At 38.7% G+C, this 18,162-nt stretch overlaps 1 protein-coding gene across 4 annotated transcripts in view; it reads right to left on the minus strand.

Moving 5' to 3' along the window:
- atp2a3 (ATPase sarcoplasmic/endoplasmic reticulum Ca2+ transporting 3) overlaps window positions 1-17,379 on the minus strand; it is a 64,743-nt gene extending 47,364 nt beyond the window's left edge. For all 4 annotated transcript variants that reach the window (XR_014206243.1, XR_014206244.1, XM_082170642.1 and 1 more), the window contains exon 1: window positions 16,789-17,379. Coding sequence is in view for 2 of the 4 variants with exons in the window: in XM_082170642.1 (XP_082026768.1) it covers window positions 16,789-16,906 (118 nt within the window). In the remaining 2 variants the exon portion in view is untranslated. The remainder of the gene's footprint in view (window positions 1-16,788) is intronic.
- Between the last annotated feature and the right edge of the window lie 783 nt (window positions 17,380-18,162).

Genomic DNA, 18,162 nt, shown 5'->3' on the forward strand with positions numbered 1-18,162 from the left:
TTTTCAGTTTTTTTTTTTTTTTTAATGACAAGCGTGAATAGAAGGAATGAGATGATTCAGATGTACAAGTGAATGAGAGGGAGGAAAAAAGCATGAAAGAGTGTGTTCTGCTTTGAAGAACAGATCAGCAGATTCTTCTCTTCATCTTCCCTCAGGCTATGAGATCTGTCTGTACTAGAGAGCCTGAGAATTTGAAGTCGAGAGCTCAGTTTTTGCGAAATAAGCGCAGTGATATACTTCAAATGTCCTGATATCTGTGAGTCATTTTTGTCTCTTTGGGGGTACTGTGCATACATTACAGGAAGCAAATTTTTCCTTGCTACTTTGAATGACTAGCTACAGAAGCACTGCCTGACTCTATGAAATCCGTTCAATACTCTGAATTCTAGACTAGTGTTGTCTAGTCTTGACGGTAAAAAGCAATGTTTACATTTGAAAAATGTAACGATACCAGCCTTTCTGCAGTTCCGGTAGATTCGGTCAGCGGAAAATTATCTTGGCTGGTCGATTGCTGCATCTCTAATTGTAGCCAATTAAAGACATGTTTGTGGAGAGGGTGAACGCAATGGCCAATCAGAGGCATTTAAGTTAGTCAGAATCCTCTTGAATCACTATGAGCTCTGTACACTAGTGAACTGTTTCGTTATAACCAACAAAGTACAAACACAAATGTAAATGAGAGAGAGAGTGCAGCAGACAGATGTTTTTTTATTATAACCTGAGTTTTCATGGAGCTTGTGCTGCAGCTAAACTGAAATCTAAAAACAATCTTCTATATCTGCTGTGGATTCAGTGTGACACTGGGCCTCAAGACTTCAGTGACCATTCAATGAACCAATAAAAAACAGCCTCTTATTTGTAACAGAAATCAACTACTGTATCTGCATTGAGACACCTGGACAGCTTAGAATGGTGCAAGCATTTCCCAAATTCATTTTGAGGCCCTTCTCATTTCACAGCATTAAAAGACTAGGTCTCTTTTTTGAATCATGAACCCAATGGCACAGTCTGTAGCGGGTTCAGCTCTAATTCAACATGATATTATGTAAGAGCAATATGAACTTATCTGAAGTCTGTTGTGGAAAGAAATCACCTCACAGAGCAGCAGCATGTTCCTCCAGTGGTGTGGAAAAACTGGGAGGTAGGACAGGGGGAGTAATGGCCCTGAGTTTCCCTCTCTTTCCAGTTGCGTGTGCGTGTGTGTGTGTGTGCGTGTGTGTTTACCAGGGCACGTTGTCCTCCTGTTGCTTTAGCTCCCTAGTTCTAAGTGCGGGTTTCTGCTGATCTAGGAGCGCTTTACCTTGCAAATATTTAAGAAACTGCTAAACTGACCTCAAATCAGAGAAAAAAAGTAAATTCTTAATGAGAAACTAATACTCTGTAGGCAGCTCTGGGCCCGACATTTGGCCTGGACACAAAATGAGTGTGGGAAAGATGGAGAAAGAGAGGAGTGATGGAAGGGGTTCCCTGTTAGAGTGTGCCAAGGATTCCCTCAGAGTCATCTGGGCCGTGTCAGCTCTTCTGGCCCAGACACATTCCTACATCGTGACTTCACCCTGCCCTCATGCATAACAACCCATAGCTCGCTTTTGTTGTCCTCCTTTAAATTCATCTTGCTCTACTCTTCCACCCTCTTTTGCAACTATCTTTCTCTCTCTCTCTTTTACTCTACAACCACACAGTAAATGAAAACAAGTGGCTGTCTGTTTACACACCAGTCAGTGGGAGAGGGGAAACACTTCCTGGAAACGGTTGCCAACAACACACAGAGCCTGTAACGTCTACACATGGGGAAGTAGGAGGACATTTCTGAACAGTGTTCAGAAGCGAGAGCATAGCAGCACACAGCAGGATGCAGTGAAAGTGTGTCTGAGAGCTCACAGCTAACCTGAACAAACTTTGACTCTATTTACTTCCTAAATGAAATGTACCCAGTCTTACTGTGAATGAATGATTCCTCAGTGGCATTTAATTCTTTAAAAAAGAATCATCTTTTTCAAAAAATATTTTAGCAAGAACTTTCTTTTCCTCTAAAACTACTTTTTTTTTTTTTTTTTTTGACACATCCAAGAAAATAATATTGACCAATAGGGGTGGGTGATATGACAAAAATCCAAAGACACAAATGAATAGACCCAATTGAAAAACTTCAAGCATTAGAAATAAAAAAAAATGCAATAGAACAAAGATACAAATGAAGTAGACCTACCTTCAAGCACTAGATATGCCTATAGAAATAGGCTACCACATAAATTGTATAAAAAGTATATCAAATGTGCAAAAAAGATTGCATAGTCTATGCAGTAAATTTAATAGTGTAAACTGAATATACATAATTCTTATTAAAGTTACAAAAGGGATTCAGTACAACTGAATACAGCAATACAACTGTTTAGTTAGCATTAATGGCACAGATGCCAGCAGACATATTAGGCTGCTGTTACTTTATGACTGAATGCACTGATCTAATATAGTGATACATGCTTTCTTTTTCAGCTATTTACATTCCCTTAAGTCGTACACAAAGGTGGTTACAAGGATACTTGCAAAGACATTTTGGCACATAAGTGTGTATATTTGACCGTTCAAGCCCAACAAGGTGGCAAAATGAACTCATTCATCAGAGTGGTCGTCCATTGATGCATCGGTGGTTACATTGATTTATTTTTATTTTTTATTATGTGGTTTTATAATGTTTTGTTTTTTTGTGCAATTTACAGTGAGGAAAATAAGTATTTGAACACCCTGCTATTTTGCAAGTTATCCCACTTAGAAATCATGGAGGGGTCTGAAATTGTCATCGTAGGTGCATGTCCACTGTGAGAGACATAATCTAAAAAAAAAAATCCAGAAATCACAATGTATGATTTTTTTACTATTTATTTGTATGATACAGCTGCAAATAAGTATTTGAACACCTGAGAAAATCAATGTTAATATTTGGTACAGTAGCCTTTGTTTGCAATTACAGAGGTCAAACGTTTCCTGTAGTTTTTCACCAGGTTTGCACACACTGCAGGAGGGATTTTGGCCCACTCCTCCACACAGATCTTCTCTTGACTCTAGATCAGTCAGGTTTCTGGGCTGTCACTGAGAAACACGGAGTTTGAGCTCCCTCCAAAGATTCTCTATTGGGTTTAGGTCTGGAGACTGGCTAGGCCACGCCAGAACCTTGATATGCTTCTTACAGAGCCACTCCTTGGTTATCCTGGCTGTGTGCTTCGGGTCATTGTCATGTTGAAAGACCCAGCCTCGACCCATCTTCAATGCTCTAACTGAGGGAAGGAGGTTGTTCCCCAAAATCTCGCAATACATGGCCCCGGTCATCCTCTCCTTAATACAGTCCAGTCGCCCTGTCCCATGTGCAGAAAAACACCCCCAAAGCATGATGCTACCACCCCCATGCTTCACAGTAGGGATGGTGTTCTTGGGATGGTACTCATCATTCTTCTTCCTCCAAACAGGTTTAGTGGAATTATGACCAAAAAGTTCTATTTTGGTCTCATCTGACCACATGACTTTCTCCCATGACTCCTCTGGATCATCCAAATGGTCATTGGCAAACTTAAGACGGGCCTTGACATGTGCTGGTTTAAGCAGGGGAACCTTCCGTGCCATGATGCATGATTTCAAACCATGACGTCTTAGTGTATTACAGTAACCTTGGAAACGGTGGTCCCAGCTCTTTTCAGGTCATTGACCAGCTCCTCCCGTGTAGTTCTGGGCTGATTTCTCACCTTTCTTAGGATCATTGAGACTCCACGAGGTGAGATCTTGCATGGAGCCCCAGTCCGAGGGAGATTGACAGTCATGTTTAGCTTCTTCCATTTTCTAAAGATTGCTCCAACAGTGGACCTTTTTTCACCAAGCTGCTTGGCAATTTCCCCGTAGCCCTTTCCAGCCTTGTGGAGGTGTACAATTTTGTCTCTAGTGTCTTTGGACAGCTATTTGGTCTTGGCCATGTTAGTAGTTGGATTCTTACTGATTGTATGGGGTGGACAGGTGTCTTTATGCAGCTAACGACCTCAAACAGGTGCATCTAATTTAGGATAATAAATGGAGTGGAGGTGGACATTTTAAAGGCAGACTAAGGCTATGTTCACACTTAGCGTCTTTTTTCAAACTGCCAGCGTCTGTTCTACATTATAACCCTATGGAGTAAACCGTTTTTTCAAAAAAGTCCTGAGCGCTTTTTTAGACGCCACCGCCGGCGTCTTTTTCTGCAGCTCAGAGCGTCTTTTTAAGTTGAAAAAAGTTCAACTTTTCTGAAAAGAACACCCTACGTCAAGCGCCTTTTTGACAGCTGACCAATGCCAAGCGAGTAGCGAGACCTGTCGTTTCCATAACAACAAGAACAACTGTCTGTCGTGCACCCACAAACGTCTTTGTGAACCGACATTCTCCTCCCCGGTAACTTCAAAAGCCAACGCAAGAGCCAACTTTCTCTTTCTCGACATTTTTTGCATCACACAGCACTAGGCTACTGTTGCAGCTCTTGTTATAGCAGCCCGGTCTCACCCCAAAACGTCATATACTTACGCGTCTTGACCATGCGTCAACATACGACGAAAAGGGTACCCCTTTAACGTCAATATGAGACGCAGACAGAAGCGCACCAGCAGCGCCTCCTAGCGGTACCCTAACGCATACCTAAACCTACCCATAACCCGAATCGTCACATATGGACGTTATGGGGGTACCCTTTTCGTCGTATGTTGACGCATGGTCAAGACGCGTCAGTATATGCGCCAGCCACAAAAGACGCGCTCGGCTGCTATTTGTTTTCTTGTCAAAAAAGACGCTAAGTGTGAACATAGCCTAACAGGTCTTTGAGGGTCAGAATTCTAGCTGATAGACAGGTGTTCAAATACTTATTTGCAGCTGTATCATACAAATAAATAGTTAAAAAATCGTATATTGTGATTTCTGGATTTTTTTTTTAGATTATGTATCTCACAGTGGACATGCACCTACGATGACAATTTCAGACCCCTCCATGATTTCCAAGTGGGAGAACTTGCAAAATAGCAGGGTGTTCAAATACTTATTTTCCTCACTTGTATGAGTGAAATAAAGCCTCAGGTAAACATAACTTGACGATACTTTGACATTTTGTTCTACACGTAGTACGTACAACCGCACACACTCACACCCGAAGCTGTCTTTTGTAGTTACTTATTGAAAACTTACATTTTCAAAAATGAACATAACTGCTTCAAAATTAGCATTTTTGCTATGGGTGTTTGTAATTTACATTGTAAGTATCGCCAAGTAATGTTTACCACAGGCTTTATTTTACACATTCATCGAAAAACCCCATGGGAAAATCTCGAAGGAACAACCCAGTTACTAACGTAACCTCGGTTCCCTGAGATAAAGGGAACGAGTATTGTGTCTGCTAGACGCTACGGGGGGAAACTCCTTTTTCTCCGATTGTTGAAGCCTTTTATAAAATAAAACAGTGCTACTGTACAGCCATAACAGTGCAGTGATCTGGGCATGCTTATTGGCTGAGCAGTGGGAACTGCATGAACCTAGTACCACTGAACCAAGCACAGAGCCCGCCAAAGGGGGCGGGCCATCTGCCTATAAGCAGCTTGTTTCGCCATAGTACTCAGGTTAATTCGACTGAAGCGGCGTACGCCAAGTTGTGTAGCGCCATAGCACGGCCGTCTACGCAATACTCATTCACGTTATCTCAGGGAACCGAGGTTACCGGCAATATGGACAATAGTCCAAAATCTCAACTGGCTGACAAATTTCTACTGGTTAATCTTGTCTACCGGTATATCGCCCACCCCTATTGACCAATAATATCACAGGATAGTATTCAAATATAAAAATCGATTAACATGAATGTAGCAACAGATTTTTTCTTCCGCATTTTAAAAGATTATTGGCAGGGTGTTTCTATCCATTGGTTGTTGATTAGATCTTGAGTTTGGGCATTGAACTCAAAAATGGTGGCAGATGAATGCAATGATTGGAGTCCCACCCACAACCTGTAAGTCACCAAAGAGAAGTCTGTCGTGTAACCAGAAGACCAAGCTTTGATACTTTAATTAAACATTATGAGGTCAAAATGTTGTTGTTTTTTTAAACATGCATTGATGAACACAAATAGATCAGTAACATGCATTTAGAAAACAGATACAGTGAATTTCATGTTGACTTTAAGAATGCAATTTTTTTTTAAATCTGGCTGATGCTGATAAGTCAACAATTAGTTTCATCATGTTACATTATTACAGGCATTACACTATTTCAATGAATTGTTCAATTGAAAAACTACACTAATGAAAACTTTTATTTTGAGAGTTATAAAAGATAACATTTAACAGTGTTGTTAAATTATTGGCACTTTTAAGGCAAAAATCATCTAAAATGTAAAAATAGAGGAAAATGATGCACATTTATGCACAATTAAAGGGATAGTTCACCCAAAACTGATCCAATCCAAAAAATAATAATTTACTCACCCTCATGTTGTTCCAAACCTGTATGAGTTTCTTTCCTCTGCTGAACACAAAATATAACTGTTTGATTACCAACATTCTTTAAAATATCTTCTTTTGTGTTCAGCAGAAGAAAGAAATACAGGTATGGAACAACCTGAGGGTGAGTAAATGATGACAATTCTCATTTTTGGGTAAATTATTCTTTTAAGTACACAATAGCAACCAATATTGCTTTAAAAACAAAAATCCACTTCTTATGAAAATCTCTATTTTATTCTCCTATGAAGTCTGTATTCTCATCTCTAGATATGGGTCAAGTTTCTTTGAATGTAAGCCTATGGCCTTTTTTTTCTTTATCATTCACCAGAAAAAGATCAGATTTCACAGAAAAGCACAATCACCTTAATGTGTTGAAGTCCATAGCCAAAATACTGCAATTTCAGTTATGTGCCAAAGTTTTTCAATTTAGGGTTAGGTATTCATACATATTTGTTCAGAGAAAACAAAAATTACAACTTTTTTTGTTTTTGTCAGTTACAACCATGAAAACATTCGTTTTTAAGAGTAGTTGCCATGACCACCTGGCTCATGAACATGGCCGGAACAGCATCTGTCAACATTCACCCAAAATAAATGTTACACAACATAATTCAAGCGAGTATAAATCAAGAGTAGGATTTATCACAACAACACTATACTACTATAAATCAAAATGCTGTTTGAATTCATGTGAACCAAGTCTTATGATAAATGTACTGTATGTTGAAGGCAGAAAATAATTCCCTGCTTTAAGTGCCACTTACAAAGCAGTCATTAAAACAGAAGTTCCAGGCCTCCTTCAGCTTCTCAAAATAACTTGGAAGGAATTCTAATGCAGTCATTCTGAAGTTATTGAAGTAAACTAGAATGCAAAAGACTTTAGAGTTACTGTAGTGCAACTCTCCATTATTGTGAACAAATCATAATCCACTCATCTGTGATTTTTATGACTACAGAAAGAGTAGTAAAACACAAAATTACTGAACATTGTGTTAATTAATACAACTAAACATGCAAAGTCTAAAGTTAAACTTCAAAGTTAGGGTCACACGGAAAACCCTTGGAATAAACTTCACAAATTGATTAAGGAGGTTGCCAAGTCTCTGTGGGTTTCTTGTAGAGATTCCTACTAGTCCAACTGTATCAAGCGGTGGGTCATGTGAGCTCCAATGTTGGAAGTGGCTACTAATTTTGCATAAAGTTCAACTCTGCTCAACTTGCTGCATCGCCAACGGTTGCTTTTACTCATGTTGCCAAACAGACATTGCCAACTCAAACTGAAAATAACAATGAGTTCAAGTCACTTTGCCGCTGTATGTATAAACGCCTCTATGATGCCCCTAAATACATCATTAGTATGAGCATCCTAGTACTGTTCGTGCTCAACACTCAGTACTTTATTAGGTTAGGATACACATTATGAAGTTTCTGGAAAATAAATTGTGAGTGATGAATACAGGGATGTAATTATTTGACTTCACAACTTCAAAGAGGTTTTCTCATAACATTGCATAAAAAGAGAGGGAAAAATAGAGCGAGGTACACTGCTCACTAGAAGTGGTCATATTATGGGGCTAATATTCAAACTTTCCTTCATTTCATGTGAGAGACAGTCATTAATCTCTGGAATAAGACAGGGGGTTTCTGAATCTGTTTATAGTTTATCGGTCTAATAATGAGACATACCCAGAGTTACCGTATACTGATGTTATTAAATATACCTCAAAGTCATTTGAGCACACCTGGAATGCATGCATATTCTCACACACACTTATTTTACATTTCATATTTAATGTTATTTAATTGCCTACTTCATGGCGAGCCCAAAGCATTGATATTGGCTCTCTGAGGTGTTATGGAATAACATTGTTTCTCTCTGATGGTGGAAGGTCTCACACAAAGTTTCTGTGACTGTGTACAGCAACCCTACATGCATCACCCATGGTGATCCTTAGCTTTAACAGAACAACCTTAATATCTGCAACACACATACACACACAGACACAACATGAATCATTTCTCACTCAAGGAAAACTGAATGAAAGACTTTTGGATGTTTCAATTTAAAACACACAGAGCATCAAGTACAGTTTTCCAGCTACAGTGAATACATCGAAGTACACACAAACACACACAAAATGAGGGAACATCCAACAAGTCGGTGGGTGGCCTGCACAACTAGCTATCTGACTAATGGGTCTTAAAGGTATAGATCACAGTCACAAAAATGGAAAATTCTGACATAATTTATTCACTCATGTGTTGTTCCAAATCTATATGACTTTCTTCTGTTGAACACAAAGTTTTGGTGACCATTGACTTCCATCGAATGGACCAAAAAATAAAAAGACATTTCTCAAAATATCTTAGAAAACAATAAAGTCATGCAGGTTTGGAACAACATGGCTTTATGATGGCAGGATTATTTTTTTTATTTTTATTTTTTGCTGAACTAGGCTATACCTTTAGGAAAATCCTGTATAAGTTTGTAGAGAGGCAACATCTTGAACAGTGTTGACTACTGTATCCTGGGCTTTAGGGTTAAATCAGCTGAGCTACGCTTCTTTATGCATTTTCTTTCTTATACCTGACCTGCAGATCAGGGAAAATACAAGAGCTGAACAGACAGGACCATTTCTGCAAAAGAACACACACACCAGTAACCAGACAGACATACAGGAACATGCAGATCAGGAAAGATAAATGGTTGTGAGTGATTAATAAAAACACTACACTCATGCAGGCTGAGTCAAATGAGCGGTTTGCCACACGGAGGTGATGCTGTGAGCATAAGTGGGAGGTGAGAATGAGAGCTGAGTGGTAAGTTAGAAGCAGATCACACAAACATACAGACACACGCACACACAAGATGTGCTAATGATAACGCTCTAGCCTCGGTTTACTTCCTTCACTCAAACAAGCATGGAAACAAAACAAAAAATATCAATAAAAACCAACAGTTATTCTAGCAAGGAATATAAAAAGACAAAATATATCTACATTGTTATTCTACGTGTACAGTAGGTGTGTTGGAGTAATCACAGTAAAATGATGATGCACCAATGCAACACAATGCTTCAAAAACCTCGCCATTTTACATGCTGCAGATTTTAATGCACTGTTGCATGTATAAAACCAGAAATAATGTGGTCATACACTAAGGTGCAACATTACAGATGGCTTTAAATGTAATGCCAAGAGGAGCAACAGAAAATGCACCACTTGTAGAGCAGGCACGAGCTGTTATCTGTGGTTAGCACTAGCTGATGATATTTTCTTGTGGTTAATGGAGAAAAAGAGAAGGCCTACAGAAAATGGTTAAGTGTGCTTAGGGTTGTTGTTGAAACAGTTCATTCAGTGGCTGTGCTAGACTTTCTCATTGTTGTAAAAGTCGTCATAATCTATTATTACTCGTCATTTTAATATTCATATTTCAATGATAAGACATTTTATAGCTTTTGTTTTCGTTCACATTTCATTTTTAATCCTGTAATTGAAAGATGATCTTATAGGCTATTATGCCTTTATATTTGTATGAAGAGAACCACCACACAAAGCAGAAGAATGTTTGTTCTTTTCTGCAGTGACAGCGGAGGCCACTAAAACAGACAAATATGTACAAAAAACCGACCACTGGGCTCATTAATGGAATTTTATAGCGGTCAACGCTATAAAGCTCATTAACGCTTTATAGCTCATTAATGATATTAAATAGCGGTTAACGTATACGGCCCTTCCTATCACACCATGAAGACTTTGTCAAACATTTTATGAAAAATGACAGTAAAGACTTTATCACATGAAAAGATTATTAAAATAATCCATTTTAAAATAAAATATATTAAAATAAGAACAGTTATTTTAAATTGTAATAATTAATAATTCACAATATTAGTTTTTTTTATTTTTTATTATCAAATAAATGCAGCCTTGGTGAGCAGTGTTTTTTACTTGTCCTGCCAAAGTTTTCACAGGCCCCACCACAACATTTTATTTGTAAATAAATGATTGTTTCTTTCTGGCCAATGTAACATTGTATTATAATAAATTATATGACACCAATTTTTTTTTAATAACATAACTATTAGTAGGCTTAAAGAGGTGTTCTATGAATAATGACCATTTTAGTATTCTGCTCCTGTGTAACTGGAGTTCTGACAAGGAGGAAGCAAAACCATCCAAGCATAAGTTTCACACAGATGATATGCCACACCAAAAAAAAAAACACAACAAGAATTTGAAAGCATTTTCATTATGAGGCATTTTGAGAGAGAGAGCGAAACAGTGACATAAACGGGGTCCTCTGAGAATGGCTTCAGGTCACTGTGTGTTTTTCAGTGTGTAAACACTGTTTTAGTGTTTTACAGTAGCAATACCCATGCCAACAGGCTTACAAAAACACACGCATGTGCACACTCACACAACGCACAAAACTCACCAAACATCCTCCTTAGATCACAGCTGTGAGTGAGAAAGCTGCTTATTCCACATAGTAGAAGAAAGTTACAGAGTTTAGTATCTACTATGGGTCTGAAATAAAAATGGGCAAACCTGAAAGTCACTAAAGATGAATTTTAACAACACATTCTCACACCCAAGGCGTCACTTTTTTTCACTTTCAACCATGCTTCAATATCTGACGCTCAAAGCACCCTTTAGCGTCCATATGTGACGCTTCGGTTATGGGTAGGTTTAGGCGTCATGTAACTGACACTTTCGGAAGCGTCAATATTCGACGCACAAAGCACCCCCTAGCGTCAATATGAGACGCTTCGGTTGGGTAGGTTTAGGTCTGTGGTAGGGTTCTGCGTCTCATATGGACGCTAAAGGGTGCTTTGAGCGTCAGATATTGAAGCATGGTTGAAAGTGACAAAAAGTGACGCCTTGGGTATGAGAACGGGCTGATTTTAAAGACATGTCCTTTCAAAAACAGTATGACCACCAATTGAAGACCTCTCTCCTCCCTACAACAACAGCTCTGTGGGAAGCACATATCTACAATGACTTTAACCCCAGAGGGTTCCATCCACCACAGTTACGGCAGCAGCTTACCATTGGCCTCTTTCTGCACGCAGGTGAAATACATAATGGAGTTGACCTCAATTCAGCATAGCCCAAAAGCGAGCAGTATAGTATTTGCTGTGCTGATCTTTTGCCCTATTGTGTTTAACAGATTGGCTTTTAAGATCATTAATGAAGATGGGTTCCTTCATTTTGAGATCCTAATGTCACAAAGAAGACTGAGGAATAGACAGACTATGCAGTCACAGTTCCCTGACCTACAGATCAAGACCATGTTTAACATCTATGAGACTGAGAGTGGGGTCCCACAGCTCATCATTTACCCAGTTGTCATTCTTCGTTTTCTTTAGCGTTTATCCCGCATAGGAGCAGGGTCCGCTATTCTGGATCGTTGGCACCGTTTTATACGATCATCGGTTGTCATTTCATCCCAGTTATTTTCAGGAGATACAAAAAGAGATGTTCAAATGCCCTTTTCCATACAATTAAAGGTGTATAGAATTTTTTTAATCATGAAGAAAAAAAAATATATCACAAAAGCTTATTTACATGTTTGTTTGTTTTAAAAACAAGTGATTTTAACAATAAGCAGCTAAAGAGAACTCATTTTGCTATTTGCGCGCCCTGTCTGAGTGTGCACATGAAGCCACTGCTCATACTCTTATCCTTCCGGAGCTCCTCTGTGGGACTCGAGACCAGTGTGACACAGGTCACGCTTATTAGCACTTGCACCACCGGTCTCGCTTGGCTAAATTACTTTATACAATTTAAATATTGTATTTGTCCTATTGCTAGCTTCTTTGTTCCTATTTTATCATACTTCTTGTTTCTTTGTTTACTTCTTTTCAGTAAGCTTGTTTTTTTGTTTGTTTTTTTGCTTGGTTAGGCTTGAAATTGGTGATAAGAATTATGAAATTATGACAAGAATTATGAAATTGAAATTGAAATATTTTGATATCATAAAACCTTATTTAAAGTAAAAAATAACTATATTATGATATATATTGTTATTGTGAAATACATTTGTTGGTCATATCGCCCACCCCTAATTTATACCATCGTTATATATTGCCCAGTCCTCAAACCAGTTAAAGCATTAAGGCATTATCATAACACATGACTTTCAGTAAATCTGCTTTGAAATGTGTGTATTGTAAAAAGTGCTATTCAAATAAATTTGACTTGACTTTTGTAATATCAATTTTACTAAAACTGTGTGAGGAACACTCTGTTCCTCATTGCTATGAATGGATTCAAAAGTCATATGGACTACTTTTATTCTACTTTCTCATATTTTGATATTTACTTTCATTGTAATAAAAGCGCTGCTCAAACATTCTGACTGAGATCTCATTTTGCGTTTCACTGAACAAAGATGACAATACTGGGTCGAAATGACATGAGGGTGAGATGAAAAAGTTAAATGGACAAAGGAAGAATAAAAGTATTTGATCTGTTAGACAAATTGTGTCGCTAGTGTAAATATCTCCACAGGAAGCATTGTTTCAATTCAAATTAATGTTGATTATAAATACAACAGATCTTAAAAAGAAAATTAACTTGTATTTTCATTAGAACTTTAAAGGTATAGTTTTAAGGGGATATTTCACCCAAAAATGAAAATTCTGTCTGCATTTACTCACCCACATGTCATTCATGACTTTCTTCTGCAGAACATAAAAAAATATCTTGAAGAATGTTGTTAACCAAACCATTTTGGTTATTGACTTACTTCCATTGTATGTAAAAAAAAAAAAAAAAAAACTCAAAATATATTTTATGCTCCAAATAAAAAAGTCAAATAAGTAAATAAATGATGGTAATTTTCATTTTTTAACTATTGTGGTGAATTATTCCTATAAAACTCACCTTTTAAGGAAGTTCAAAGATGTACAGAGCAAAGAAGTATAACTGCGAAACCGTTAATACTGTTATTGATAAGCCTATGTTACGCCTAGTCAGTAGGATGTTCTAGTCATACATCATTTCAAGGAATGTCACTATATCTTAAACACATGCTGTAACTTAAAGGGTTAGTTCACCCAAAAATGAAAATTCTGTCAGTAATTACTCACCCTCATGTCATTCCAAACCCGTAAGACCTTCGTTCATCTTCGGAACACAAATTAAGATATTTTTGATGAAATCTGAGAGCTTTCTGAACCAGCCATAGCAACCAGACCATGCAATTACATTGCAGTCTATGGAAGGGTCGAATACCTCTCAGATTTCATACAAAATATCTTAATTTGTGTTCCGAAGATGAACGAAGGTCTTACGGGTTTGGAACGACATGAGGGCGAGTAATTAATGACAGAATTTTCATTTTTGGGTGAACTAACCCTTTAACTTTACAGGTTTCCCACAGAACAAAAAGAGTGGAATGAGGAATGCTTTCTGAGGAATTCTGATGTTAGATTTCAGATGCATTCTGCAAAAGCCTGTCAGAATTACCTCTAGGGAAAAAAAATGTGGGTGCTAATATACAATAATGATTAATGGCTTAATGGTAAACAAAACCTCCTGTCCGCCTGCATTAACAACGTGCTAGCGTGTCAGAATAATCTCAAAAGGGTTTGGAGCATTTCCAACCCGATCTCACGGGAAAACGTACAAATTCTACGAGGTGGCTTATTCGTACGAATTCATACGACCTGACTCGTACGAATTAGTACGATTTTTGCTAAATCGTACATATTTTACGAATTGGCCAATTCGTATGAATTCATACGAATGACCTACCCCTGACCCCGCCCCTAAACCTACCCATCACGTGGGTTTAGACAAATCGTACAAATTCGTACGAGTGAGGTCGTACGAATTAGTACGAATTAGCCAACTTTTTATCATTCGTACGAATTCGTACGAATTGGTCGTGAGATAGCGTTGGCATTTCCCACCCACACACAGAAAACAAACACACAGGCTTTGGACAAAAGCACACTGTTACATACACAAAATGCATATAAACAAGGCGGTGAGACAAAATTTGAAAGGAAAAAAAAATGCATCAGAGAACACAGGCCAATTAGTTATTTACTTGAAACAAAATGTCAAAAAGCATTACTGTTTATTACAACACCTGTCATTTTAAAGCATAACATCAACTTAAGATAACATCTTCTGAATGCATTCTGAAAGCAGATATACATCCACAAAAATACAAATAGACTACAAACAGATACAAAACATACAGCAAAGTTAAACAGGTCAAAGAGGAAAGGGTATTCCCAGTAAGATTCAGCTGCATGTCAAACAGGAAGTTGATGGCTCAAAGCGAGAGACACATCATCTACAACAAGAATGTTACTTTTTCCATTAAGTAAAAGTCAGCCTCAGGCAGCTGTGATGTCTCAACCAAATCATGTTAAAAAACAGCTCTACCCAGACACAAACCACCACACAACTATCCAATCTATTGTTTATTGTATCTTGCACACTATATATCGCACGTTTATGCGGCTGGAGTTGTTGCACTGGATGTTTAGGGATCAATTCAAACCTAATCATTGTCCATCTTAAAGAGGAACCTACTTCAAACACCTAGTGGGGGGTCACTGAAAGCATACGACAAAGAAAACCCAGTTAAAGTTGAGTGTTGCTGAGTGTGTGTGTAACAAGTTAATGAGTCTGTTGCTTTAACCGACCCAAGTGGAAAGTCATGGGACGATGTGCTTATGCAGCATTAGAGTCTGCAGGGAGATCAAATGCAATGAGGATTCTTTATTAATCTGTGATGGGCTGTCACATGCTGACACTAGCTCATGTTCATTTCCTAATAAATGATAGTTGATATGATATCTTCTGTTACTGTATGTTCATTTGGAGGTGTCGCCGTTCTAATTTGAATATCAAGCAAGCGGTTAGTGTATGAACAAAAGTGCTGTAGTGGAAAACATGTCACGTGTCAAAGTGCAAATTCTGCTATAGAGTTTGATGTGACTCTGGGTGTGCACCACAAAGCAACAATGACAAGCTAAACTGAGAGAAAAATGCTTTTCAAAAGATTCAGACACAAAAAGTATTATATCTGCACAGATAATTTTTCAGAGCCACTGCGGTCAAGTGTAGCCAATAAGATGATATATTAGTTAAACTTGGACAGAAAAAAGTGAGTGTCTGGGCAATGCTATCAAAACAATGACATATGTATTCATAAACCCACAGATTCTTTCATGCTTGTTCAATATACTACTCTCAATTACTCAACCCTGCAAAATAAATCATGCAATGTGAACCGAACACATGAACCTTACAGTGTAATTTCAGATGACAAAACAAAAACAATATATTCTCATCACCATTAGGCAATTACAACAGGGAAATGTAAAGCCTGTTCTCTTATATAGTAGATTCTGCCAGTATTATTAAGAGAAACTCACATCCCTTAATGAAATATGACGTATAAACAGAATAATTTAGTACAGTACAGTCTTGCGTAAAAAAAGAAGCTATTTTAAAGTGTCCTGTGTAACAAACAGTGGTATAGGGCAACGTAACCTGATGCGAACTGTTTCTACATGAACTCACTGAGGAAGTAGAAAACAGGTTTCTCAAGTATAATGCTGGTCACTGGTGAATTATCTAGCTCTTTATCTCTTGAAACAATATTTCCCTTTCAAAGGACGGCTATTCCCTGCACATGCCTTTGAGCCAGAAACCTCTGAGTGTGGGAGTTGGTGGTTCATAATGAGGGGTGTATGAAATCCTGCAGAACGTGGACACTTGCATCTCTGCAGGCCTATAATGCTGGTGCACTAAGACACCTCAACAGAAGGTTTTCCATTCGAAGGCTCACGGCCAGGTATATTACAGAGCGCCAATCACTTTGGATTTGCCTGAATTCAAACTAAGGGTAATAAAAGAGGGATAATGGAAAATGCCGGTCTCATTGGTCATAATGTCCCACCTCATAAAAGAGAGCCAGGCTGAACATATCAAACTATCTATGAAAACAAGAATTTTGTTCCCTCATAGTCAGAATTATGTATAGCACAACCTTTGAACAAAGCATCATATTTCAAGGTTATTCTTAGTAAAAGTCCAAAACTTAGAGACACTGCATCATAATCCATCATTTTGGAGATCTCATCAGCAATAGTCATTCTCTCCCTCTATTTCTTATCATATAAGGGAGACAAAAGCCACCGTCCTATTGTAAAGAATAACTTTCTTCCGCTGTAGGAAACGCGTGTTCTGCGTATGATCAACTCTACCGCCGGTAAACACTTCTGAACACTGCCAGGTAAATACATGAGAGGTTACTCACCGTTAGGTCCATATTTGTCAAAATTATTTTTCACTTGTTCCAGCGTGAGTCCAGTGTTTTCGTTCACACCGAAGTTTGCTAAAACTTCTGATGTAGATTTAGTGTGGGCGTTTTCCATCTCGAGGAACTGTTTACTACGAGCACTTGAACGGCATGTATTTGTGACAAATGATACCGAGATAACGGAGGGGCTGTGAGAAGTGGCTAAATTTCCACCGAGGTGCTTTCAGACCGCCAAGCGGAGGTGGTAGTCTGCGCAGACGTCCACCTGCCCCTTCTGCAAGCCGCCGGTTTGAGCCCGTGAAGCTGTTGTGACTGAGTGACTGTGTGAGCCCGAGCGATGTGAATGAGCGTGCACGCGCTCCGCGTCCTCTGAAGGTGCGCGAGGTTCCCGCCTCTTTTTCCGTGAGCTCGCTCTTGTTTGAGCAGTGAGCACCGTTCGCGAGCGCTTATTGGCTCGCGTTACCTGAGAGAAGTGAAAGGCGGCTCACGTTCGCTGTATGTGTATGAAAAAGAAAAACCGCCGTAATCGAGACCTGCGCCAAACTAATTTCCGTGTGAGGAGGAGAATAAACGTTGAGCAGTTTGTCGTGGATGAAGGAAGCCTGTAAGTTCCTCCGAGCGCGTCATCTGTGGGCTTGTCAAACCGTCACAACTCAAACTTGTGTCAAGATTGCCTCTGATTAATGTATCTAGAATATATTAACCATTAACTGGCCGTTATGAAATAAAACTAAAAGTATCCAGTAATGAAACCTTTGACATCTACAAATTGCGTTTACCTTTGCTTATTAAATGCATAGAGCAATGTAGCCTTAGCCTACACTGTTAATGCGAGGAATTGCTGAATCGAAACTTACTAATGCTGCAAACTGCAAAATTGTCATCCTAAAATTCAGGTGAAAGCATTGAGAACTGTCTTAAAAGGAAAACACTATTATCCCAGCCGTGTACAGAAGGGGAGATGGATTTAGAACAAGGTGCTCCAGTTCTTTCCTGGCTCATAGTTTCTCATCTGTCCCTGTGCAATGTCTATATATAGAAAATATACACTACTAAACTCATGTTAAAACAAGAAACTTTATAGGTTACATCAACCTTGCCTGCAGAAGTGATAGGAGATCTTTGGGGGAAATGACGTAATAGTCAGGTCAAAGCTGGCATCACAAATGAGACTGGCAGCCCCACCTGGCTTGGCTTTTCACCTCTCAGGCTGTTTTCACATTGGTTTGATTGCTTGGTCTGAACCTGAGTTCATTTCCACCAACCTCCCCTCGTTGGCCTCGCTGGTCTCTTTTCACCCCCAGCCCCAAAGCCGGTTTCATTGGGAAACTTAATCACGCAGTCGACAAGAAAATGTCAGCCTGCATTGAT

The sequence above is a fragment of the Leuciscus leuciscus genome, assembly GCF_965113295.1.
Source record: "Leuciscus leuciscus genome assembly, chromosome: 5".
NCBI lineage: Eukaryota > Metazoa > Chordata > Actinopteri > Cypriniformes > Leuciscidae > Leuciscus > Leuciscus leuciscus.